This window comes from Pieris brassicae, chromosome 9 (genome assembly GCF_905147105.1).
Source record: "Pieris brassicae chromosome 9, ilPieBrab1.1, whole genome shotgun sequence".
Classification (NCBI taxonomy): domain Eukaryota; kingdom Metazoa; phylum Arthropoda; class Insecta; order Lepidoptera; family Pieridae; genus Pieris; species Pieris brassicae.
The window spans coordinates 17007972-17035559 of NC_059673.1; the positions used below are offsets into that span (position 1 = coordinate 17007972).

A 27588-nucleotide genomic window follows, 5' to 3' on the forward strand; every position below is an offset into this window, starting at 1 on the left:
TCTTATTGCTATTTTTCGAAATGTAACATTATGTCAAAAAAACGAAGTACTAACCGTCGATTTAGTGACCAACAGTCACTTTCTGCGTTCACTTTGTGGACATCAGGATCGATTTTCATAATACTTTTTGAAATAACCTTATGCTTCACACTACATCACTTTTGGCTTGTTTAAATTTTTCTCCGTTGAAGTTAGTTTTTCACGTTAAGGTTAATAATTTCTAAATTTGGGTTCGTCATGTAAATCAGAATCCTGATTTTCGAAGTAAGCAGTTGGAGCCATATAGTACAAAAATAGGGAAAATTACTTCATATGTCATTCAATATTTATTAAAAATACAATGGCTCATAACCTGTGCTTAATTATCTATGAGAAACATAATAAAACATATGTTTAAGTATAGTTGCAAAAGTTTATCTATGAGTCCAGATAAAACCATTGAAATTATACTTCCTATTCGTAGTTTTGCTTAAACCTTACTGCTATGAGGTTGCTTTTGATTTTAATCATAGCCGAAGTGTCGGCTGTGGATCTTGAGTGGTGGAAATCAGCTCTGATCTATCAGATCTATCCAAAGTCTTTTAAGGACAGCAATGGAGATGGAACTGGTGATCTAAATGGTAAGAGGCTAGTCCTGTTACGAGCCCATTTTATGCAATATGGTATTTGCAAGAATAGTTAGTTAATAGCTCGAAAATTAGTGTAGAATCTGTATTAGTTCAGGTCCATACAATACACCGACAGCTACGTAAAATATTCCAGGTATAACAGAAAAATTGCCGTATCTCCAAGAAACTGGTATTGACGCAATATGGCTGTCACCAATCTTCCTATCCCCAATGTATGATGCTGGTTATGATATCTCTGACTACAGACAGATTGCACCAGAGTTCGGAACTATGGAGGACTTTGAGACACTGCTTGCAAAGGCTAAAGGATTAGGTAACACTAGAATCTAGTAAATTATTTGTTCTCCAGTAGTTATATTGGTGTTACTGATACAATTCAGCTGTTGAACAGAAATAGTAAACATAACGTGCAGAATTTACACAGATGTATGTGATGGGCATTCGTAGTTACAATTTAAGTACCATAATTAATGTTAGAACTGTATCCGAAATCTTAAACTTGATTTGTTTGATTTTTTTACAATTCCATCTTTAAAATAGATTAGATTGAACACAGAAACTCAATACAAGGTTGAGTTCAAATGATGAATACTGAAAAAATTGGTAGCTGTCTACTAATTTAAAGTCGTATTCTTAAGTAAACCGATTTTAATATATCTTGATAGAAGGTGTCATAAGAATGCCATTATGAAACATCACTATAATTACAGGACTCCGTGTACTCCTAGACCTTGTACCAAATCATACGAGCAATGAGAGCGAGTGGTTCATACGCTCTAAAAAGGGAGACCCTGAGTTTTCGGACTATTATGTTTGGGCTGATGGCATTAATACCTGCACAGTGGGCGAAACTCAGCCTCCCAGTAATTGGGTACAGTATAAACGAAATAGCAACTAAATATATTTTCTCCGTGTTTTATTAATTTAATATAACAGTATAAGTATATATACACATAAGTAACAATGTGTTTATAGATAATTAGAATAATACATCTGCCCATCATCTGTTAGAGGTGAAGTAAGTTAATTAATACTTAGAGACGCATTTAGATAAGTAAGCGAGGCTAATCAAATACAGATAATGTATATAAATTCTTTTTGTATAGATACTAAAACATACATTTCTTATTCTTATATATTTATTTATATAAGTATGTTTTTATAGCTCAGTCATTTTCGTAAAAGTGCATGGGAATACAGCGTCGAGCGAGGACAGTTCTACTTACACCAATTTGTGATAGGACAACCTGATCTGAACTACAGAAATAAAAAGGTTCAGGAAGAAATGAAGGTTAGTCCTATCTATATAATGGCATTGCCTCTTGTTGCCTTCGTCATATCAGCAGAATGAATGAAGTGTCGACGATGTAAATCTATAATAGAATATAATATATTTTCCACTAAGTTTCTTTATTTTGTTATTTTTCTGCACCCACTTATCGAATGTTAATAACGCAGTGAGGCATTCTAGCCGACTCTATCAGGGCGCATCACAAGGCCTAAAATATTGTTAAGCACATGTCCTGTCATTGATATTTACTTAAAAATAAATCAACATACAAATCTTTCCTCAGTATTACATTAGTTTAGATATAAGATTGATTATACCTTAAGTATATTTTCAGTAAAAGTAAAGTGAAACGATTATTCTATGTAATATTTATTACATCCATTGTTGCAAGGCACTACATCACATATTTAATTAAATAAATGGTTTTGTTAACTATGTTTAGTAATTATTTCATTGATTTTAGGATGTCCTTAGGTTTTGGCTTGACAGAGGTATATCAGGATACCGAATTGATGCTGTTAACATGATATACGAAGCCGACCCCAAAAACTTTTGCGGACGATATCCCGATGAACCAAGATCTGGTATAATTAATTGTTACAGTTAGCAACGAACAGCGGTCACTTAAGTTTCTTTGTTGTGTTGAGAGTTAAAATAAAACAAAATATATAATAAAAAAAATAGATGTCTTCCTTAGCTTATAACTTTGCTATATTAAAGTATATGGATTTTTTAGTTTTTATGTATGTATGATAAAATCATTTCGCCCTTCACGTAATAACAACAAGTATGTTCACGTGTTTCTTAATGGTGAAATAAAATATTATAATACATGTCAGTTCAGTGGAGTGTTATTAATTACATGTACCGTAATTTTTAGGAGATCCAAACGCCGTCGAAGATGACTATAATTATCTTAAACACATATACACAAAGGATCAAGACGAGACATACTCAGTTATATACGATTGGCGAGAAGTACTCGACGAATACACGATAAAGGATCAGGAATATAAAATCATGATAACCGAAGCCTACACAGACTTAGAACATCTAATGAGATATTATGGGGACGGAAAAAGGAACGGTTCTATTCCTTTCAACTTTTCTCTTTTGGAGAATATTCGTAAGGATTCTGATGCGGTAGCTATTAAACGAATTATTGATCAATGGATGGAGAACATGCCGGTGGGAAGGACTGCTAACTGGGTGGTATGTTGTGTCTGTTAGGCTAATAGCAAACTTATACAGAGTATTTGTGCGTATTCTTTACTCAGAAATTAAAGAAAAAGGATAAAATTAACCAATTTTGAATTACTGTTTGATGCAGCTAAAAAACTTGAATATTTACCTGATGATGTTGGCTGTATAATCTTTTATCAATTTTTTTTACAGAATGGAAACCATGATCAAAGTAGATTAGCCACTCGTGTAGGAGTTGACAGAGTAGACGCAATGAATATGCTGACACTGCTACTTCCCGGGGTTGCATTTACTTATCAGGTAAAGCAACTAATTAGATAAAATTATCTGAATGAGATCCGTTCAAAGTAATCACGATAGGCGCAAACTTTAGTCTATGGTAGAAGATTAATTTATATGTTATGGACCATGTTAGTTTAGGTTCTAAATCTTACCCTTGTAATGTGTCAGACAGGGGTTGATCACCTAATTGGATATGACTATGAAACAAATGCAGAAAGTTGAATCCCATTCCTATAGTGGGTTATTATTGTTCTTCGGATGTCGCTAACGTACGTAGGTATACCTTGAAGGTTAGGTAATAAACATACAAAATTCACAGGGAGAAGAATTAGGGATGACAGATGGTTTTATAACATGGGAAGAAACACAGGATCCACAAGCATGCAATACTGACGATCCTATCAACTACTGGAAAAATTCACGTGATCCAAGCAGAACTCCATACCACTGGGACGACAGTCCCAATGCTGGGTTTTCTACTACAGATGGTAAAACATGGTTGCCCGTTGCTGACAATTATAAAGATGTGAATTTAGATGCACAGCTGAAGGCAAATAAAAGTCATTATCAGGTATATACAAGCATAATTCAGTCATATAAAATAAATAAGAAATAACTTTAGGCATAAAATTTAGGCATAGTTAGTAGGTTAGTAGTATAGTTATTTAGAGAACTATACTACTAATTATTTTATTCAAAGAAATCTCCTTTATTAAAAAAAACTAAATCAGAATTTAAGCAAAATAATAATTATCATACTCTAGTTAAAATAGTGTCATTAGTCTTGTCCCGTAAGTTAATCCGAATTGCTAAAGCTACCATTTAAATACTGTATTTTATTATGTATGTACAAGTGCACTAAAATTTTATAAATTTCAGTTCTATAAAGACGTGGTGACCATTAGAAAGAAAGATGCAGTACGCAAAGGGGCTTTAGATATCAGAAGTTTGTCAAATTCAACTCTAGTTGTGGCCAGGTAGGAAATGTTTTGATATGTTTGAAGAAGGTTTAAAAAGAAACTATTTATCAGATAAGAAATTACCTTCACAATTTTTCGTTACGCGGCATCTTTTTCTTGTCCCTACCACCTTTGATTCGAAGAGATTCGAAGGCATTAATTAATAACAAAAATATATAATAACGATAACAACGATAGTAATAATTCTATTACAATTAATAAAATTTTGTAATAATCTTAGTAGTAATAATGTAAAATGAAATAATTGTATTATTTGTATTCATGTTTATGATAATAAAAGCCTTTTGTTAAACTTTATTTAACCAATTTCTGTAAAGTTGCATATAATAGATCATTTTTCTAAAACTAAGATCATAAAGAAGTTTCACTTGTTACGTGTTACACTAATACACGCACACAATTTTTTTGTTAAAATGTTTGTTCTAATACTTATATTTGTTCAGAAATAGTGACGAAATATGAGTTAATGTAATTGCCATAGAATTTTATGCCAAGTTTAACAATTCTATCTGCTAACAACATTCTGTGTAATTATGTACTTTTTATAATGAAAACGCATAATGACTTATATTCAACAGAATGCTTCCGGATAACCCAGCAATCGTTGGTGTAATTAATTTGTCAGATGACACAGAGAATACTGACTTATCAGAGTTTGAATGGCTACCAACATATTTGATTGTCGTAGCCTCCGGAGTGGATTGTGAGGGCAGTGCCTTAGAAAATGGGTAAGAAAATATACCTTTAGAGATATATAGTATTTATGTAGTAAGGTTTCACTGCATTCCAACTTACACTTTACCACTGTAATTAGGAATTATAATAATGGTTAGTTTTACATATGAAAAACATGTTAAATGTAGGTGTAGAAATAAGGTGTATTCTTAATGTTTAACTATCTATTCTTTAAAAAGTTTAAAACATTGTTATATGAAATTTTGTTTTACATTTTTACAGCGCAATTATTCGCAAAGAAAAAGTTATTATGACTGGCAAATGTGCTTTACTTCTACAAAGTTTGTGTGTCACAACGAAGGACTGCTGCGAAAATAATAAATAATGTTTTTATAAACAACAAATGCCCAACAATCATTAAATATAAATAAAAATTATAACGAAGAAGTTTTATTTCGACTTGAATCGATGACGATGATGAATTCCTTGCCTATCCTGTTCATATATATTTAGTTCCACATTCTACCACCTACACCAAACCGTTAATATTGCGACGGCAAACAACAAAATTTGATGATATTTTCCAAAGTTTTATGAAAAATAGTATGGAAGAGTGACAAACAGTGTAAAACTTAGGATAAGAACACTTATAAGTTAATTTTAAATAATAAATTTATTATGTCAGATATTTCAGCATGTTTATTTGTGTCAAATGATAGTACGAATGGATAAGGCAGCCAGTTTAATAAATATTGTTACAAACCCGACGGCTGAATATTAGGCCGCTAGTGAAACGGCGCCGTTTAGTTAAAAGGCTAGGCTGTTAATGGAACGGCTAATTAAACTAGTTGGCTACGACATATATATGAGTTTCCTTTGTTATTGTTTTCGAGAACATTTCCTGTAAATATTATATTATATTGATAAAGCTATATACTGATCTAAACTATTGTTTGGTTTAGCATAGTTGAATTATTCACTATAAATCATAATAATATATATTCTTATTGCTATTTTTCGAAATGTAACATTATGTCAAAAAAACGAAGTACTAACCGTCGATTTAGTGACCAACAGTCACTTTCTGCGTTCACTTTGTGGACATCAGGATCGATTTTCATAATACTTTTTGAAATAACCTTATGCTTCACACTACATCACTTTTGGCTTGTTTAAATTTTTCTCCGTTGAAGTTAGTTTTTCACGTTAAGGTTAATAATTTCTAAATTTGGGTTCGTCATGTAAATCAGAATCCTGATTTTCGAAGTAAGCAGTTGGAGCCATATAGTACAAAAATAGGGAAAATTACTTCATATGTCATTCAATATTTATTAAAAATACAATGGCTCATAACCTGTGCTTAATTATCTATGAGAAACATAATAAAACATATGTTTAAGTATAGTTGCAAAAGTTTATCTATGAGTCCAGATAAAACCATTGAAATTATACTTCCTATTCGTAGTTTTGCTTAAACCTTACTGCTATGAGGTTGCTTTTGATTTTAATCATAGCCGAAGTGTCGGCTGTGGATCTTGAGTGGTGGAAATCAGCTCTGATCTATCAGATCTATCCAAAGTCTTTTAAGGACAGCAATGGAGATGGAACTGGTGATCTAAATGGTAAGAGGCTAGTCCTGTTACGAGCCCATTTTATGCAATATGGTATTTGCAAGAATAGTTAGTTAATAGCTCGAAAATTAGTGTAGAATCTGTATTAGTTCAGGTCCATACAATACACCGACAGCTACGTAAAATATTCCAGGTATAACAGAAAAATTGCCGTATCTCCAAGAAACTGGTATTGACGCAATATGGCTGTCACCAATCTTCCTATCCCCAATGTATGATGCTGGTTATGATATCTCTGACTACAGACAGATTGCACCAGAGTTCGGAACTATGGAGGACTTTGAGACACTGCTTGCAAAGGCTAAAGGATTAGGTAACACTAGAATCTAGTAAATTATTTGTTCTCCAGTAGTTATATTGGTGTTACTGATACAATTCAGCTGTTGAACAGAAATAGTAAACATAACGTGCAGAATTTACACAGATGTATGTGATGGGCATTCGTAGTTACAATTTAAGTACCATAATTAATGTTAGAACTGTATCCGAAATCTTAAACTTGATTTGTTTGATTTTTTTACAATTCCATCTTTAAAATAGATTAGATTGAACACAGAAACTCAATACAAGGTTGAGTTCAAATGATGAATACTGAAAAAATTGGTAGCTGTCTACTAATTTAAAGTCGTATTCTTAAGTAAACCGATTTTAATATATCTTGATAGAAGGTGTCATAAGAATGCCATTATGAAACATCACTATAATTACAGGACTCCGTGTACTCCTAGACCTTGTACCAAATCATACGAGCAATGAGAGCGAGTGGTTCATACGCTCTAAAAAGGGAGACCCTGAGTTTTCGGACTATTATGTTTGGGCTGATGGCATTAATACCTGCACAGTGGGCGAAACTCAGCCTCCCAGTAATTGGGTACAGTATAAACGAAATAGCAACTAAATATATTTTCTCCGTGTTTTATTAATTTAATATAACAGTATAAGTATATATACACATAAGTAACAATGTGTTTATAGATAATTAGAATAATACATCTGCCCATCATCTGTTAGAGGTGAAGTAAGTTAATTAATACTTAGAGACGCATTTAGATAAGTAAGCGAGGCTAATCAAATACAGATAATGTATATAAATTCTTTTTGTATAGATACTAAAACATACATTTCTTATTCTTATATATTTATTTATATAAGTATGTTTTTATAGCTCAGTCATTTTCGTAAAAGTGCATGGGAATACAGCGTCGAGCGAGGACAGTTCTACTTACACCAATTTGTGATAGGACAACCTGATCTGAACTACAGAAATAAAAAGGTTCAGGAAGAAATGAAGGTTAGTCCTATCTATATAATGGCATTGCCTCTTGTTGCCTTCGTCATATCAGCAGAATGAATGAAGTGTCGACGATGTAAATCTATAATAGAATATAATATATTTTCCACTAAGTTTCTTTATTTTGTTATTTTTCTGCACCCACTTATCGAATGTTAATAACGCAGTGAGGCATTCTAGCCGACTCTATCAGGGCGCATCACAAGGCCTAAAATATTGTTAAGCACATGTCCTGTCATTGATATTTACTTAAAAATAAATCAACATACAAATCTTTCCTCAGTATTACATTAGTTTAGATATAAGATTGATTATACCTTAAGTATATTTTCAGTAAAAGTAAAGTGAAACGATTATTCTATGTAATATTTATTACATCCATTGTTGCAAGGCACTACATCACATATTTAATTAAATAAATGGTTTTGTTAACTATGTTTAGTAATTATTTCATTGATTTTAGGATGTCCTTAGGTTTTGGCTTGACAGAGGTATATCAGGATACCGAATTGATGCTGTTAACATGATATACGAAGCCGACCCCAAAAACTTTTGCGGACGATATCCCGATGAACCAAGATCTGGTATAATTAATTGTTACAGTTAGCAACGAACAGCGGTCACTTAAGTTTCTTTGTTGTGTTGAGAGTTAAAATAAAACAAAATATATAATAAAAAAAATAGATGTCTTCCTTAGCTTATAACTTTGCTATATTAAAGTATATGGATTTTTTAGTTTTTATGTATGTATGATAAAATCATTTCGCCCTTCACGTAATAACAACAAGTATGTTCACGTGTTTCTTAATGGTGAAATGAAATATTATAATACATGTCAGTTCAGTGGAGTGTTATTAATTACATGTACCGTAATTTTTAGAAGATCCAAACGCCGTCGAAGATGACTATAATTATCTTAAACACATATACACAAAGGATCAAGACGAGACATACTCAGTTATATACGATTGGCGAGAAGTACTCGACGAATACACGATAAAGGATCAGGAATATAAAATCATGATAACCGAAGCCTACACAGACTTAGAACATCTAATGAGATATTATGGGGATGGAAAAAGGAACGGTTCTATTCCTTTCAACTTTTCTCTTTTGGAGAATATTCGTAAGGATTCTGATGCGGTAGCTATTAAACGAATTATTGATCAATGGATGGAGAACATGCCGGTGGGAAGGACTGCTAACTGGGTGGTATGTTGTGTCTGTTAGGCTAATAGCAAACTTATACAGAGTATTTGTGCGTGTTATTTACTCGGAAATTAAATAAAAAGCATAGAAATAACTAATGTTCATTAACTGGTTTAACTGTAGCTAAAAAAATGAATAATTCGCCAGATTTGAATAAATATTTTCGTCGTTTATAAATAATTGAAATTTTATTCAATTATTTACGTTGTTAATTGATGTTGGCGGTATAATCTTTTATGTAATTTTTTCACAGAATGGAAACCATGATCAAAGTAGATTAGCCACTCGTGTAGGAGTTGACAGAGTAGACGCAATGAATATGCTGACACTGCTACTTCCCGGGGTTGCATTTACTTATCAGGTAATGCAATTAATTACATACAATTATCTGAATGAGATCCGTTTAAGGTAATCACGATAGGCGCGACCTTTGGTTTATGGTAGAAGATTAATTTGGACCATGTTAGTTTAGGTTCTAAATCTTACCCTTGTAATGTGTGTCAGGCAGGGGTTGATCACCTAATTGGATATGACGATGAAACAAATGCAGAAAGTCGAATCTGAAGTCCCATGTGGGTTATTATTGTTCTTCCTATGTCGCTAACGTACGTAGGTATACTTTGTAGGTTAGGTAATAAACATACAAAATTCACAGGGAGAAGAATTAGGGATGACAGATGGTTTTATAACATGGGAAGAAACACAGGATCCAAAAGCATGCAACACTGACGATCCTATCAACTACTGGAAAATTTCACGTGATCCAAGCAGAACTCCATACCACTGGGACGACAGTCCCAATGCTGGGTTTTCTACTACAGATGGTAAAACATGGTTGCCCGTTGCTGACAATTATAAAGATGTGAATTTAGATGCACAGATGAAGGCAAATAAAAGTCATTATAAGGTGTGTATAAGCATCTATAATGTACCAATGCAGTCATATAAAATAAATAAGAAATACATAATACTAAATTTGTTACCTAAATATTTAGACACTTATCATTTGAAATCTTAAAAATAGTTCGTAGTTTAGTTTACAGTTATTTTTTATTGAAAGAAACTATATACTATACAATTTAAGGGAAAGAATATTAATCATACTTTCAAATACATAGTGTCATTAGACTTCTTTAGTTTTTATTACTTCTTATGTATTCATGTATTTATTTGCATTCCATAACGTTACAAAAGATGTTTATGAGGCTTAAAGCTAGGTACAATATTATGGACCCTGTTAGGGCACAGCAAAAGAAGGCATTACAAAACCTATATAACATAGCTAATAGCAACACAATAAAAAATAGCACATAAAACTTCACACTCCAGGCTAGTACCAATTACATAGAATAACATTTTTTATTTTTTTTTATTTATTTAATTTTGTATATTTAGGGATTAATAATCATGAAATTAAGCTATATTTTTATCTTCTAGGTACTCATTAACGCTATAATAACATTTACGTATAAGAAGTTTTTTTAGTTTGTTTGTAAATATATGTATCTTTTTTTTCATTTCTTAGTGTCTCCGGTAGTTTATTATAAATTTTGATTGACATGACTAGTGGGCTTGATGCATGTATTTGTAATCGGGAAGATGGTAGGTTTAGGCGTTTTTTGTGTCGAAGTGTATATCTTGTCTGTATGTCTTCGCGTGTGGTGTAAAATTCTTTGTGTGTATGGGCAAATTTACAGATTTCCAACATGTATAATGAGGGTTGAGTGATAATGTTTAGTTTTATGAAATGTGGTTTGCAGCTGTCTGTTTGTTCTATGTTAACTATGATCCGAATTAACTTTTTTTGAGTTGTGAATAGTGCTGTTTCGTCGGTGCTATTTCCCCACATTATTACACCGTAGTTTAGCCATGCATGTGCATAGGCGTAGTAGGTAGTTAGAGCGGTTTTCAGGTCCGTAGTCTTTTTAATTTCCCGGAAAGCATATAAAAATTTTGATAGTTTTGATTTTATTTTTTGTATGTGTGATTTCCAGTTTATGTTTGTGTCTATTGTTATACCTAGTAATGAAAATTCGTTAACTTGTTCTATTGTGTGGTTGTTAAAAGAGAAATTTAGAGAAAGTGGCTTTTTTTGACGGGGGTGGAATGCTATTGTTTTGGTTTTTTCAAAATTGATTTCAAGATTGTGTGCATTCATCCAGGTTATAGTTTTTGTTAGAATATTATTGAGTGTAGAGTGTATGTTAGTGATATCATGACAGGGGGCTATAATCGAAATATCATCAGCGAATAAAACACATGGACCAGGCCCTTCTATGGTTTTTGGAAGGTCGTTTATATAAATGAGAAAAAGAAGGCACCCAATAACGCTTCCTTGTGGTATTGAGGCTTTTATTGTTTTACTGTCAGAGCGGTAAATTTGGAGAATTTTTGTTTCATTATTATAAAATTCTATTTCTACTAATTGTTTTCTGTTTTCAAGATAGGACTTGAACCATTCGTTAGTTTTTCCGCGGATACCTATCCCATAGAGTTTATTTAACAATATTTCATATTGTACCTTGTCGTAGGCTTTAGTCATGTCTAGGAGCAGACCGATTGCGTATTCTTTATTATTTGTTATATTAAGAGCTTCCTGTATGAATTTATATACTGCTAAAGTTGTTGACCTGTTTTTTCGAAAACCATTTTGACATTCATTGAATATCCCATATTTCTCGCAGAAGGCGTACACCCGATCACACATTGTTTTCTCAAATATCTTTGATGCAGTCGGTAATAGAGCTATTGGATGATAATTATTGGGGTCTGTTTTGTCGTTTTTCTTATGTAAGGGCTTCACTATTGCTATTTTGAGTTGATCAGGAAAAACACCTTCCTCGAAGGATTGATTTATCAATTTGTAGAATGGTAGAGTGAGTTCGTCTGCACATTTCCTAAGTAATTTTGGTGGGAGTTCGTCAATACCGTGGCTATTTTTGTTTTTAAGATTTTTTATTAAAATATTTATTTCATAAGGGTCTACAGGTCTGAGAAACATTGTGTTTTCGGAAGGAGAAAGTACGGGATTACATTTTGGTCTACTTGTTTGTATTTGGCTTTCTTCGCCGATAGATGCAAAAAAGTTGTTGAAAATGTTTTAGCTACTTGTTTGGGTTCGGAAATTATTTTATTATTTGTTTGTAGTTTTAGATTATTTCGCTCTTCTTTAAATGTTTTATTGGTGCATTCATTAATTATACTCCACATTGTTTTTACTTTATGATTGGATTTGTTCATTTTGTTAATCTATTGTAGTTTTTTTGCCGTATTTACAACTTTTTTTAACACTTTTTCATATTTTTTATAATAGTTTGTTATTTGCATTTAGTGTAAGTATTTTTAATAATCTTTTATTTTTGCAGGATATTTTTATGCTTTTCGTCAACCAATGTTTCTTATGAATATTTTTTATTTTTATTCTTCGTATTGGTATGCTTTTATTTAGTACATTCATAAGCGTATCTTGAAATGCTTTATAGTTATCGTCAATATTATGATCTGTTGTTATAATATTGTTCCAATCTACAGTAATTAACGCGGACTTAAATTTTAATATGTTTCCATCGCTAAATGATCTTTTATATGTGTAGAATGTTTCATGTGTGATGGACATTTTTGGTATGGTGATGTTTATTATGGTTGCGTTATGATCGCATATTAAGTCTAAGCATGTTGATGTGGTTTGAGTAGTACGTGTGGGTTTTTTTACATGTTGAGTATATTTAAATTCTAACATTAAATCTAGGAATTGACTAGTTTTTATATTGGTATCTAATATGTATATGTTGAGATCTCCGCCTATAATTACATTACATTTGGAATACTTAGTGTTTTTATAATTCAAGATAATATTTAATTGACTATGAAATATAACTTCTTCTCTCTTATTCCAATAAATCGTTAATAATAATATATTTTCCTTAGGTAATTCTACTGCACATAATTCTAGTATATAATCTATGGACATATTGGTAATATCGTTTCTTACAATATACTCGAAATGGTCTTGGAGTAGGATGCAGACGCCACCACCTCCGCGCGTACTTCTACAGTATGATGCTGCGATGTTATATCTGCTGAATTGAATCATACTGAGTTTTTCCTTTGTTAACCATGTCTCTGATATACATATTGCGTTGAAAATAGGGGTTTGTTCAATGAATGCTTCTAAAATGTGTTGTTTATTGTTGATACTTTGAATGTTCTGGAACAAAACTTTAAATTGTTGGCCTTTGTTTGCGAAAAGAATGGTTGTCAGTAGGCATGTAGTGTGATGTTTTATTTGGTTGGTACATGCTGTTTACTATATTCTGCGAAATGTTGAAGATGTCCTCTTTCTCATTATTATTGTTCTGTTTGTTTTCTCTATTATTTATAACTTTCCCTTCGATATATAATTGGTTATTCCGGATCACTGCATGTAAGCCTTTCTTCCTAGCTTTCATCATTTCTTCTCGCAATTGTTGTCTTTCTTTTCGTGTATTTTCATCTAAATATTCAGATAGAGATATTCTTGTTTCTTGAAAGTAATGGCTGTTTTTTAATATATATTTTACCATTCTTTTACTTATAAGTTCTATAACAAGTGGTCGTGTCCTCGCAGTGTTTCTGCCTACTCTGTACGTGTTTTCTATATAGCCCGTTAAGTCTACTTGTAAGATATCATGAAACATGGCAATTAGCCTGTCGTGGAGAATAGGTTCTGGTTCTTTTGAGTATTCAGCAAAGCCGTAGATGACAATTTTCTTTAAATTATTTTCCATGCATTGGATTACGGGGGCAGCGGAAGTATTATGTTTTAAATTTGATATTTCTTGTTTTAGTTTTTCATTTTCTCTTAACAAGTTTTCTATTTTTGTGTTGAATTTTCTAGTTCCTGTTTTCTTTGATCGTTTTGTTTAGATAGATAATTTGTTTTTGTTCAAAATCTTCTGTTAGCTTTGAAATAGCCTTATTTATTTCTATTTGAATTGTACTCCGTAAATCGGATATTATAGATTCGTTATTTTCTTTCAGACGTATCATTATCATTTCGCTTAAACTTTGCAGTGTTAGTTCGGTTTGCATATGGTTATCGGCATTTTTTTCAGAAGTTTGGAGTGTGTCGCCTAATAGACTGAGGTCTTCAAAACTTGTATCATAATTATTGGACTGTGTGTTTGGTTTTCTTATTGTGATTTTGTTTTCTTCGCAAGGTGTAGTCACTTGTTGTGTTATAATACTCTGTGATCGTATAGGGGTATCGGTGTTACTAAATTTAGGCATTACACAACGGCAATCTTGGCATTTCCATGATGTTTTCTGGTCCAATTTCATAGTGGTTTTAAAAAGTTCTCGGGGAATATTTGCACATTCCAAATCATATCCGTAATTACATAGCATACAAACAAGATGTTCATTGGTAGGAAGTTCTCGTGTACATCCAGCGCATTTTTGCTCAATTTTATTTGCTACTTTTACGAGTGCTGCCATCTTGTGGGGAGTAGTGTAACTTCTTATTTCACTGTCCTTAGTTTGTTAACTCTGATAATAGATGACGCTGTTTGGTGTTATATTACGAGTGATGCGGGTTAATTTATAGTTTTTAAGGAGGTAATTTTAAATAAGTATATATTAGGAACTTTGTTTTATCACTATCGTATCGTAATTAGTCCAACACATATAGTTTGATTAACTTTCCGTTTCTTTCAACTTCATTTAGAATTGCACTGATAATTTTTTTAAATTTTTTTTTTGTTGAAACTTTTATCACTATTTTCTTCCAGAATGTTTTATATAAAGTCTGTACTCCAACTTGTATTACTGCAGGTTACAGTTTGACACAGTTTTAGTAACTTTTTAGAACTATTTTCTCACTTTGACTATTTTTAAAAACTTTTTTAACGCGGAGCCGATGTTGTTTGCGGGTACTCTCTTTACTTTCCCTCTTACTTCTCCTCCCTCTCTTAACTTAAGGGAAATAATAATATAGCTTTTGTAATTACAACTGTTAAACCTAACATATAAATATTGAAACATTAACACTTAAATTTCAAATTTCAGTTCTATAAAGATGTGGTGTCCATCAGAAAGAAAGTTGCAGTACACAAAGGGTGTTTAGATATCAGAGCTCTGTCAAATTCTACTCTAGTTGTGGCCAGGTAGGAAATGATTTTATACTATGTTTTGAGAAGGCCAGCTTTATAACTAAATCAATTCTGCCTCATTTCCTAATTGTAGCTTTTTTTATAAATATTTTTGTTCTAATATTTATTTAATGTGAGCTTATGTAATTGCCATACAATATTAGGCCAAGTAATTATGCAGACAACTTTAACAGTTAGCAACATTCTGATAAATACTTTGTTAAATTGAAAATGCATAATGTTTTTTTTCCACCAGAATGCTTCCTGATAGCCCAGCAATTGTAGGTGTAATTAATTTATCAAATGACACAGATATTACTGACTTGTCAGACTTTGAATGGCTACCAACACATTTAATTGTTGTAGCTTCTGGAGTTGACTGTGAGGGGATTGCCTTAGAAAATGGGTAAGAACATATTTGAGTTGGTACTATACAGACCTTTAGATATATAAACTATTATAGCCAAGTTTTTTTAAGAATCTATGAAAATGTAAACCTTACATTAAGGAATTGTAACCATGGATAGATTGCATTTATGAGAAAAGGTGTAGATATCATATCAATTATAGGTGTAGTATCAGGTGTTTCTTTAATATTTCATATTATATACCATATTATATTCTTTCAACTATTTTATAAAATTGTCATGAAATTTTGTTCTACATTTTTACAGCGCAATGATTCACAAAGAGAAAGTTATTATAACTGGCAAATGTGCTTTACTTCTACAAAGTTTGAAGGACTGTTGTGAAACTAACAAATGATGCTTTTATAATGAATAAATGCTATTCAACAATCATGGTTAAATATAAAAAAAATATAATTAAATAGTTTTATTTTCACCAATCTTATAATATAAGTATTTACATCTTAAATTAGAAGTCCATAGCACCCTCAAGGAAACACAAACAGTCAACTTTATTGATAATGACATCAAGATCTTTTTTCGCTATTGTTTTTCTTTTGTGGTGGGAAGTGTATATATGAGTTTCCTTTGCTATTGTTTCCAAGAACATTTCCTGTAAATATTATATTATATTGATAAAGCTATACACTGATCTAAACAATTGTTTGTTTGGGATATCTGATTTGTTTAATCTAAAATATAATAATATAAATTCTAAGTTATTACAATTATTAGAAATGTTACATTTTGACACTTAATTGAATATAAATAAGAACGAAGTACAAACCGTTGCTTTAGTGACCAAAAAGACAGCTTCAGCGTTCACTATATGTACATCAGGATCCATTTTCATTATATTTTTTATTCTAGCCATTGGTAACCTCGTACTGCGCACTACATCAGTTTTGGCTTGCGGTAATTTTTTCTCCGTTGAGGTTGGTTCTTCAGAGTTAATAATTTCTGAATTTTGTATCGAGTTTTGTTCGGAATCATGTAAATCAGAAGCTTGATTTTCAAAGTAACTTTCAGAATCATCCACAATATCTGATATATCCACTTCAGTATAGTTTTCCTCTTCACTCATTATTTTTCTTATTCTTTTTTTGTCTTATTAAGTATAGTGTTGTAACTTTGTTTTTTTATATATTTCCACAATTTATTTATAATATTATTAAAACTTTGTTCATAGCCCGCCAAAGTCGTGTATTAGTACCTACTTAGTGCGTAGTGGACATTGACATTGAAATTTGAACAAGACTTGACACATGATTGTAATTCATTAATTGACAGCGATTTAAAATTACATTATAAATATAAATCAGTATTATTGTAAACCACAGAGTAATTTGGCACTGTTACTAAAATAACATCGTCGAAACTTAGAAAAAAGTTAAATAGGCATTTCAAGTTTTTGAAAATTCCGAAGAAATTCATAAATATTTATAATTTGTGTTGTCTGTGCTGTCTCAAAACTAACAATAGAATTTCAACAAATTTTTTTTGTGCATATTCAAAATTAACTTAATTATTATTTTTACCGATCAACCTCCTTCGTGTCTTCTCCATCTACACGACACTGGCGAAGTACCTTGTGCCCAGTTGACATAAATAAAAGCCATAAACAAGAAGAAAAAATATATTTAGAAATTTAAGTAAACTCTTCTAAAATAAACTTGTGCAGTATATTTTAATTCCCGTACCGGAAAATTAGTAGAGAACTTTCTTAAAAAAAAATTTTTTGGGATGTTAATCGAAAATTTCAAATAACTGTTATATTTTTTTATTATATCTTTGAACTATCCATCCCCCGCCAGTGTACAACTTGTTACTGAATTTATCATTTGTAAGAGCTGATAATATTTAAATTGTTCAAAGTCCCATATAATGCCATGGCGCAAAAGTAGTCAGTAATGGTATCTGGACCTTGGTATACAAATATTATCATGTTCAACTAAAAGCTTTTAATTCTATAATATGAAGGCTTATTTGAACGATCTTAGTATAAGATTGATAATTCAGACCAGTCTATCAGTCTAATGAGTTTTTGACCTGCGAGAGCCATACTGCTAACCCAAATGTTCCGAGTGAAGACATACAGAAATTAATTTGACATAGGGAAGTCATACTTAGCTCTAAGTCTGAGGTGAGATGTGAACTATCTGTGAGAGATCTTTTTGTATAGTAAAATAAATACAGTAAATAAAAAAACATCAATCAGTCGTAATAAAATATAATTATCAGTTCATGTTGAGTATCACAACAACATTTACAAACACAGTTCATTATATACAACTTAAAATGTAAGAAATACATTAAAACATTATTGCATAATCATATTAATATTCAAGTTAAGTTGTAAAATAGAAGCTATTAATTGTGCCAAATTTATAAATTATACATGATTAATTCAGATATTGTATTAAAATTGCTTTAGTTTAGTTTGTAAAAAACGTTTAGGATATATCCGTATCCGTTAGATAATAGTTATAATACAATAACTGTTACTCTGTAATTGTGTTTCTACATGTTTTAAATGCTGTATAAGAAGCAGTGTAAGCGAGGTGTAAATTCCATGTAAACTCACTCGATTTAACGACAAACTTTCTAAAACGCCTAAATAATAAGACTTCGGTTGTTTTGTATTATTATCGATACAATGTAACGTCCTTTTCATATAACGACAGAAAGTTCTGTTCATGTAGCGGTCATTATATAGATATTACATTATATAATCATATACGCGACTTATTTCCGTGGCTTTTATATTTTATAATTTCTAACTAAATATAGCGAAGACATAATCTGTGACCTTTAAACAGAAAATTATTGAGCTGGTAGGGTCAATTGGGATTAAATTAGTCACTTGTACGAATAAAATATTTGCCTTGTTCTGTGATAAACATTGCTTTAACTTTTTTTTCAAAAACCACTTTTATTGTATCAACAGATAAGTATTATATTTTGACAATAGACAATCAAGCTTTCTATAGCTAATTTCTAATTCAGTCACTATAACAATTAATACATAAAATACTATCTAGGTACATAAATGGAAGTTCTATTAAAACATTGTCTTAATATTTCATAAGGCACTTAGGTATATTTTTTACACAATTACCCTAAACTTTGGGAAATTCGTAAGAGCAGTCTATATTTAAAATATTCAACGTAATATCAGTTATATACACATTATCACAACTTAAACTATTTTGTATATACTAATATAGAAAACTAGTGTTACATTTTATTTCAAACATACAATGATTTACTAAACTTTGTGACAAAACAATAAGTAACTAATCGACCATTTATTATTTGTAAGGTAACGAAAAACGGAGTTTATAACTTAGGTAAGCATTTGCAATTTCACAGATTAAAAACAATGAAAATAAACATGTCAAACTAATGGATTTTAAAATTGTGTTAACATTTTACGAATTTCTCAATTAATCTTAATTTAAACAAAGCAGTTTTTTCCAAAACGGTCGTTTCGGTTGCACTACTGGCAACCCAGCCAAGATGGCGGCGTCGAAGGCATCTTTCAACTGTTTCCGCGTTTTCGCTGATGTTTCTACGTAGACGGCGTTTATTTTGGCGGCTAATGCCTTGGCTTCCAGTTCGGTCACTGCGTGTTCGCCTCGGGCCTGAAAATAGAACAATAATCTAACAATTTTGACACGAATAAATGGAGGCAAGTTGTCCACTGCAAGTTTCTAGTCTATGCTAACTCCTCAGCAGTTATATAGGTATAAAGTTACATAACTTTTCCGATAATTGACATGATGATTACTATTTTCTTAAAGCCCGTTGAACTGGTTCAATAGTTTACAGAGTCCAATTTACTTTGATAACATTCTATAATCCTCTTACATTCTATAATTCTGAAATTACTGTTGAGTATTTCCAAGATCATGATAAGAAATAAACTTACTTTTAATGCGTGTATAACCCGTCCATCGAGCGCTAAATCGCTCTGAGTGCCGACTAGAATTAAGGGTGCGTTGACATTAGCGATCGCCCGCGTCCACCTGTTAGCCACGGACCGGAATGTCTCTGGTCGGACCACAGAGAAGCAGAGCATTAACACGTCTGTCCCCGGATAGCAGAGCTCGCGTAGTTCTGACATTGAATCCTGAAATAAAAAGTAAAAAAGTTAATTATATATTTCATCTGACATTTGACATTTAAAGCTTTTTACTTTCATATGTGGATAATTTATTAACAATCAGCCCAGTATTTAAAATAAAAGTGATAGGAGCCTACAAAAATTTAAAATATGATACTTAATTGCGTTAATTAATAATAAATGATTGTTAGTTTTTTAATACTGGCAAGCTATGTAGTTTAGTATCTAAATACCTAAAATAACTACATGAAATAGAGCTAGAACCTTGACATTTTAATAAGCACATAAAGTTACATAAGAGGAATTGATAAAACGATTGTTCTTTTGTCGATTCGTATTCACAATAAAGAGAAAGTATGCAATAGCGGCAATCGACATTACCTTTTCTGATCGTGATAAATAAATCGATCAAATGATTTCACAATGTATTAGTGAAACGATCAAGAGGTGTTGCCATGTCGAAAATTAAAACTCATTTTGAAAATTGTAGTGATCAATCAACCAACAACATGTAAGATTTAACCCAAATTTTTTTGGCAAATAATTTGTTTAACAAATAGGCATTTATTTGAGAAGATCAAAAAAAAACAATTATTTTCATAATTTATTTGTGACCATACAGATTGGTTTGATTCTGTTAAGTGTAGAAGCTTTAAAAATTCAAATCAAACATTCACAAGAAACCGACATGAGGCTTTACTAAGCAAGATGGCGTCGTATGTATACTAAGTACGTGAACGTAAACAAACTTTAATTACACAAATACACATATTTTATTTCCCAACTAGATTTCAAGATAGTATTAGGATTAGTCGACAGTTTTGTGTCATGTGACTGATCAATATTTTTAATTATTAAGATTATAATTATTATTTTTAAAGCCATGTTTTGTACATAACCCTCAATAATATTAATTTAATAGTGTAAAAAGCCTATTTATTCAAATTAAAAAAACATTTTAGTTTAACCTAGTTGTTTTATATACAAAACCTTTCACTCCATTCTAAAACAACTATTTGTATTGAAATTTTAAGTCCAAAAATTTAAAAGAAACAATGCTATCATAAATTAATTATAGAAAGTAAAGGCGCTCACGCAAATTCTTTTACCACGCACTACTACTATGTAGAACCTGCCCACCGATCTATTTTCGAACCAATTCGACTTAGGATCGTTCAATAAAAGAGCGTACCAATTCTTAAAAGGTTTTCCTAAAAGATTCAAAAGTATTGCGGAGAGATTTGCCAGTTCCTCTTGCCAAGGGCTGGCATAAATTTTCTTCTTCTTCATCTTCCGCTTCTTTTTTTAATATTGTTCGTCAAATAACGTTCATAGTTGTCTATATTTATCAATATGATTAAATTTTGATTTGTGTTAATCGTAGATTCTCGCATCGAACACTCAATTAGAGTTCCCTACAATTTCCGCAAAATCAGTGAAATTATTCCCTCCAATTATACTTATCCGTTCTTCAACGTTAATAGCGACTTTAACAGCATAATTGATATTTGAGAGCCCATTTACAGTGCTATTTGTTAAATTTACGAGAAAACGACCTTTTTTTATCGAACCTATTTTGATGTAATTTGATCCTATAACAGCATGGTATGATGTATAAACAGTGATCTACATACATCTACTTGAATGCTTTGTTTGGCTTTTCTGCATTCACTATAGTTTAACTATCAAAAGTCAAAAGTAACAAACCAGAATTGACAAAAAACCTTTAGTGCTAGTCATGTCGTCAATATCTGAATCTAAAGATACTCGCGTTTGCTCGCCATGTTTCCTTCATTGTAATATATAAATTGCACAGAAAAACATAAAGACAACAGAATTGAGATACTGACGCTTAACCACAACTAATAAGAGTTGGTAAAATGGCGGGATGTGTCCCTTGTCCGTTAAAGTTAATTTGTCTTGGGGATTTTAAAAATAAAAATATACATTAGACATGGTACAAAGACTTTAGCCTGTTCGGTCAATAATGATATAAACCTTACCTAAGACTGTGGCTCCAACTGTTAGATAATTATTAAACTATAACAATTGCATGAGATTACAAAAAATCTTAGTTCTACGTATGCGTTGTAACATTTTATACAATTTGCTTTGCCGAAACATGCTCCAACTGATATCGTAAAGATTTCTACAAAAAGAGATTAAGAATGAATTTCTCACAAAGGTATTGAACTTAGTCGCTATTGAAATCACAGGTAGGGAAACTGTGGGAATTACGGCATGTGCGTTCTAAATTGTAGAAAAAACTGGCAACACAAATGCACGAGCTCACTCAAGTAACACCTGGGCCAGGTGATATATGAACAAGTACGAACAAGGTGAAGGTTTTGCAATTTTAGGAATAGTATTTTATTGATAGACTTTTATGTTGTCTGATAGTGAATAATACTATACTGTGAGATAGGCCCAATAAAAACAGAGTTTATATAAATCATATGACAGTTCTTTGTGCAAATGACAGCTAAATGTTATTAATTGAAATCGAATTGGTATAGACTAGCTGGAAAATTCTGTGTTACCAGTTCGAAAAAGTAAAAAAATTATTTACCTGACCAGCTGTATCACAGATTTCTACAGAGACAGGTCGGTCGTCCACGTCCACCACAACTGAAAGAAAATATATATATATTTATAATAGAAATATTTCCAAAACATAATTTGAATTAGCTGAATAAAAAAGCGTGAAAGCGTAACAAAACTTTCGCATTTATTCAGTGAGTAATCTATTTTCATTTTAAACATAATAAGATATATTGTAAAACGTGAATGAAAAAGAAACACTATTTTATACGTAATGAAAAAGATTACAGGAAAATAAGAAAGTGTCCTAGCCCCCCCCCTTCTCTGTTTCCTGGGCAGCATGTTTTAAAACGTATATCATATTTTTTTTGCCAAAAGAGTTAATACCTAAATGAGTGCCAAGAGGTTGATAAACTAACGAACATAGTCAGGAATTGTATCTCAAATTTCAACTAGGCTTGTTTTCATAAACAATTCATGCAATAAATCATATTTATTGTGAAATAAACATATTTTAAAAAATATGTAATTATTAGCTGAATCAGCAATCAGACAATAAAATATAAGCCTTGTACATGAATAAACTAATCAATATTTTATTTAAATCTTTAGTTAAACATATCCAATTCACATAAGATTTTTTTCAAACGATTTCTGATTTTAATTAAGTGTTGATTGAGCACGTACGCAGCATCGCTAAGTACAATAAAAAGAGGTCTGATGATTACCGTTAATTAATTACTAATTACCGTCCATCACGGCATCTTAACAAGCAATCGAAATATTCAATACAGTTATGTTCATGATTGTATAAATCCAAGTTCTGCATGAATAATTTCTCGGAACAATGTATAAATTTCCTTTATATCATGTTTTTATGAGATATATGCATTGATTTAAATTTGAAAAACAAAGAAGCATATTAATTATTACACTATGCCACCTATACAATCAATAAAAAAGAGAAAATATTTATAAATTTTATATTATGACAGATACAATTCATCACGATTTCATCTGTCAAATTTACATATGACAGCTATCGGTGGGAATACCAAATTAACTACTCCTAAATTGTATTTTCACTTCTTGTTTCTATATAAATTGTGCATATGTATTTTAAATTATAATTTACAAAAGTCTCTTATAATAGAGTGAAGCTTATAAGTATCAAGATTTGTTATGTTGACTGTAATTGGCAAAAATTAACGACGACATTTTTAGGTACAGACTCCGGGATTCTTTATGGAAACTTAAAACAACATAGCAAAAGAATAGTTTTACGTTCGGCATTGTTAATTTTTTACTTCGTGTATATTTGATGTAACGTTTAATTATAAACGTTGAAAATCACAGGTGACATTATCGTGTATGATAAAATACAGAGAAATTTACGATTGTATTACGGTGGTCGATATGTTTGCTATAAATTTACGTATTTTATTACAACTTAAATTAACGTTGACGACGACGACAAATAAAGCCAGTTGACAATTGACCATAGCACAGACCATAAAGCAGAGACTATCTAACACTGATATGTTCACGCGTAGGTGTAAAAACACCATGGACAAACATTATTATTATAACGAAATTCAAGTACTTTCCCAAGGACCAACTGAATTCAGCTCTGTGGACCATCTGATACGGTGACACCTCGACCTAATTCTTGGTGCGTGTCTTCATAATGTTAACAAGTTTCATCTCAGTGATAAATCGCCACTAAGCGTGAACTTTTACGAAAAGATATATTGGCTTGTTAATACCAGTAAAGTGTTGCAGTTGCACTTAGATTACAATTTTATGCAATGCGCAAAATAGTTACGAAATAAACCAGAATTAATTAATAGTACAAAAATAAGCTTAAACCAAAATTAGATATTATTCTCCAATTACCTTTGTGCTTACCTATACTTATAATTAAAACATGCATACTACTTAAAAAAAAATATTTAAAAAGTAATGAATAATTGTTCCCCGAATTGTTCGGCTTTTAATTTTAAGGCTAACAGCCTAACTAATCTATGGTCTTTCTTATTAATCATAGGAAACCAAGAGCTGAAAAGTTCTTACCACGTTTACCAGTTAGTTGACAAATGACAGCATATGCACCATAAAATATTAAATTGACATTTAACTTTATATTGAATGTAACCAGACTATATCGAAGTAAATATAAAATACGATTTGAACTGAGATATAGAACCCAGTTATAGAATATAAGTAACAGACAGATCAATTTAAATTTGTTTGTGGTCACTCTTTACAAAAATTATAGAAAGTGACAATTGACACATAAAATGATTACTTAACGTATAATTGAAAGGCTCTGTAAGGTAAAGATATCAATGCATATTCAGTTCATATAACAGTAGTAGGGTAGAGTATCGAATGACCGGACGCACTCGGTAGTGCATTATGCGAACATCCTGTATTTTGTTTTTGTGCGAGTGAAATCGTACAATACAATTTTTTTGCTAAATGCATTGCATTAAAGAATAAATAACACTTGAATTTATTATAATTTTTAATTGAAGAAGCAACCAGCAGCAGTTGTGTTTAATTTAGCTCAAACGCAAACATAATGTATTACAATAGAGAAAGTTAGTTGATCTTCGTGACATATGATTTCTCGTGGTCTTTATATGACCAACGAATAACAACATATTAACAAAATACAAAATAAATCCTTTACGCATTTATATAAGTCAAGATGAAAAATGTGACATTTTTATTACCTTTTATGCAAATAAACATTTTAAACACGCGGAAATACCAACAAAAATAATTACTTGCATCTTAACAAAGACGTAACCTACAAACAAAGCCTCCATGTATACCTATTGGCATTTTATTATCACCAATCGCCTGGTTGGCGCCAAAGTCACATTTCCAAAAACCTAATTCCTGATGACATTTGACCTATTTTAAGGGAAATGAAAGCTGAGAGAAACCTCTTTGTATGTAACCTTTGTGGAGACCTAGATGATTGCAGAAATACTGGCTGTAAATAAATGTTCAAATATCTTTTTAATATTCATCCTATTATTGGCGGGTAAAAAACATCGCATTGACACTGGAATTTACTTGACAGAAAATATACGTAAGGAATGACGATATGGTCGAAATACATAAAAATGGTTGCAAGGCGAATAATTATGATAAGTACATGGTATTAATATTAAAAAATGGGCTATTACATTTTTATATTATATGCATTAAAATTAAAACTATAAAAAGGTTATTTACGACCGTAACAACAATAAAATTACCTTTCGTGATAAAATAACGGTAACGCAATAAATAGGTCAACGAATTTGAGTTGAATTTAATAAGATGTCTTGATTAACCAGAAATAGCGGCTAACATTTTATCACAAGTCCACATCATAATTCGATTTCTTTCTGATTGTACAATATTAATATATTTTTGATTCGCTTGAGTTATTTAAAATATTTTTTGTATCGGCCCACGCATCACGGGTTAGATCTGAAAAATCAGTTATTTTCTGAAAAACATGTGAAAATATTTTAAAAAAATCTGAACTATAACCATGGTAACTTGTACGTAGGTATTCAATGTCTTTTTTATTAAAAAATATATTTCAGACCAAAATATTGTTTTTATTGGTCTTTATTTTTTTTAATCTCTTCATCATCATGTGATCTAGCCTAACTTAAGACTAATTAGACACTTAAGTCCAACCTAATTTACTAAAAAGGATGTTTAACATGAGAAAGTGAAAATGTCCAATAAAGTGTACCTAAAAAAAATAATAATGGTCTATATAAGGCAATGACAATGAATGGCAATATATTAAAACAAAATTACGTAAGAGTCACGGACAATGTTAAATTTTAAAGTAAACATTAATAATCTTCAAATCAAACCTACATTGTATACACACCGGGCAAGAATAAGCTTTCCATCCAGGTTTTAATAACGCTCCCATTATCACAATACCCCATCTCCACATAACCCACATCGACACACATATTGTTGCTGAAATGTTAACAAACAGTTATTGTGTAGCGACATTTGTTTACATTTCAACGGAATCTCTGATTGAAATAGGTTAATGGCGATGCCGGATGATTTCGGCGATTTCTATTGAAGCATAGTGAACAGTCTTAGTGTAAACGAAACTTACGGCTAAGCATGAATATGTATGTCAAAACGTATTGGATGATACGAGCGTCACATTTGGCGCTAAATTCCGATTTGTTTGTCACATAAATGTCAAATCTCCTGAAGAAAATTTGTTTTAACAGAATAAGCAACGTGTATATTTAGTTGACGTTCTAGAAGAATATAGTCCTAAAAGTTCTGACTTTTAGGACTATATTCTTCTAGAACTTCTTTCTTTCTTTCTTCAATTAATTGTCAAAAAATGACAAACTATACTAATTATAACGGGCCTAAGCTGTTTATAGTAAATACAAACAATACTACATACATGAGTAACGCATATATCGTAGTATATAGAAAGTTGAGCATTAATTGACTAGTTTATATACTGTCTGTGGTAGTAATCCCCTCGATAATGTTATCTACGATAAAAGGACAAAACAATGTCATGGCAAAATATACAAACAAAGACGTAATAATATTTATGTTAAATTAGTTACAATTAGTTTTCATTTTTTTTTCCTTTTTAAATTCTTTAATGAAGTCAAAGACAAATTAAAAACAAAAGTGCTGTCTATGATCTATGCATTCACGCACATGCAAACAATTTAACACATACAACGATAAGTCAGTATGTAATATTTTGTTCTTCTATACGTGTGGTTTGTCAGCATTGTGCACCAAGAGCGTTCCTTACTCCAACCGTCGAGATAATGAGGTGCAATGTAGGTCAATGAGCAGACGATTCAATAAAGACCAATAAATTATCATTATTACAAACTAAACGCGAGTTATTCATTGTTTTTGTAGAATTCAATCATTCAAGACTGCCTTCTACTAATTACTTAAGTGTATAATTTGTAATAGTTAAAAGTTGACGTATATGAATAAATAAATAATTATTTAATATACATTAAAATAAAACCACACAAATACCTGAGATTTTTAAATAATTTTCTTTAATATGCATAAATTTCTTGACGGTGGCAAGCGTTTCTTAACCTATAAATCAATGTACGTAGTTCATTGTGTGATGGCCTTCGGGTCAACATAAATAGAATTTACAA

General features: G+C 31.2%; 4 protein-coding genes across 4 annotated transcripts in view; 2 read left to right on the forward strand and 2 right to left on the reverse strand.

Annotated features, from left to right (window-relative positions):
• The first annotated feature begins 463 nt into the window (after window positions 1-463).
• LOC123714162 (maltase A1-like) lies at window positions 464-5497 on the forward strand. Its single transcript, XM_045668332.1, has 11 exons — window positions 464-620; window positions 763-942; window positions 1340-1500; window positions 1795-1920; window positions 2384-2504; window positions 2801-3132; window positions 3316-3423; window positions 3725-3976; window positions 4285-4382; window positions 4964-5113; window positions 5343-5497. Exons 1-11 carry the CDS (start codon window positions 485-487, stop codon window positions 5443-5445), a joined length of 1767 nt encoding a protein of 588 aa, XP_045524288.1. The 5' UTR covers window positions 464-484; the 3' UTR covers window positions 5446-5497.
• Window positions 5498-6525: 1028 nt separating this feature from the next.
• On the forward strand, window positions 6526-16107 carry LOC123714164 (maltase A1-like). The gene is made up of 11 exons (XM_045668333.1): window positions 6526-6682; window positions 6825-7004; window positions 7402-7562; window positions 7857-7982; window positions 8446-8566; window positions 8863-9194; window positions 9445-9552; window positions 9847-10098; window positions 15237-15334; window positions 15576-15725; window positions 15994-16107. Exons 1-11 carry the CDS (start codon window positions 6547-6549, stop codon window positions 16082-16084), a joined length of 1755 nt encoding a protein of 584 aa, XP_045524289.1. The 5' UTR covers window positions 6526-6546; the 3' UTR covers window positions 16085-16107.
• A 31-nt stretch (window positions 16108-16138) lies between these two features.
• On the reverse strand, window positions 16139-16954 carry LOC123714166 (DNA polymerase epsilon subunit 4). The gene is made up of 2 exons (XM_045668335.1): window positions 16514-16954; window positions 16139-16339 (listed from the first exon to the last, which is right to left on the reverse strand). The coding sequence occupies exons 1-2, from the start codon at window positions 16808-16810 to the stop codon at window positions 16196-16198; spliced, it is 441 nt and encodes a 146-aa protein (XP_045524291.1). The 5' UTR covers window positions 16811-16954; the 3' UTR covers window positions 16139-16195.
• A 1044-nt stretch (window positions 16955-17998) lies between these two features.
• LOC123714165 overlaps window positions 17999-27588 on the reverse strand; it is a 40910-nt gene continuing 31320 nt past the window's right edge. The window contains exons 2-4 of the mRNA XM_045668334.1: window positions 22422-22480; window positions 19658-19858; window positions 17999-19370 (exon numbers count right to left, since the gene is read on the reverse strand). Of these exons, the coding sequence (XP_045524290.1) occupies window positions 19179-19370; window positions 19658-19858; window positions 22422-22480 (452 nt within the window). The 3' untranslated portion in view covers window positions 17999-19178. The remainder of the gene's footprint in view (window positions 19371-19657; window positions 19859-22421; window positions 22481-27588) is intronic.

Coding starts and splice junctions, on each gene's coding strand:
- LOC123714162 (XM_045668332.1), top strand. CDS start 485: ATGAGGTTGCTTTTGATTTTAATCATAGCCGAAGTGTCGGCTGTGGAT. Junction 621..762: donor TGGAACTGGTGATCTAAATG/GTAAGAGGCTAG, acceptor AAAATATTCCAG/GTATAACAGAAAAATTGCCG. Junction 5,114..5,342: donor GGCAGTGCCTTAGAAAATGG/GTAAGAAAATAT, acceptor ACATTTTTACAG/CGCAATTATTCGCAAAGAAA.
- LOC123714164 (XM_045668333.1), top strand. CDS start 6,547: ATGAGGTTGCTTTTGATTTTAATCATAGCCGAAGTGTCGGCTGTGGAT. Junction 7,983..8,445: donor AGGTTCAGGAAGAAATGAAG/GTTAGTCCTATC, acceptor CATTGATTTTAG/GATGTCCTTAGGTTTTGGCT. Junction 10,099..15,236: donor CAAATAAAAGTCATTATAAG/GTGTGTATAAGC, acceptor TTCAAATTTCAG/TTCTATAAAGATGTGGTGTC.
- LOC123714166 (XM_045668335.1), bottom strand. CDS start 16,810: ATGAGTGAAGAGGAAAACTATACTGAAGTGGATATATCAGATATTGTG. Junction 16,340..16,513: donor TTTTGGTCACTAAAGCAACG/GTTTGTACTTCG, acceptor TAATATTTACAG/GAAATGTTCTTGGAAACAAT.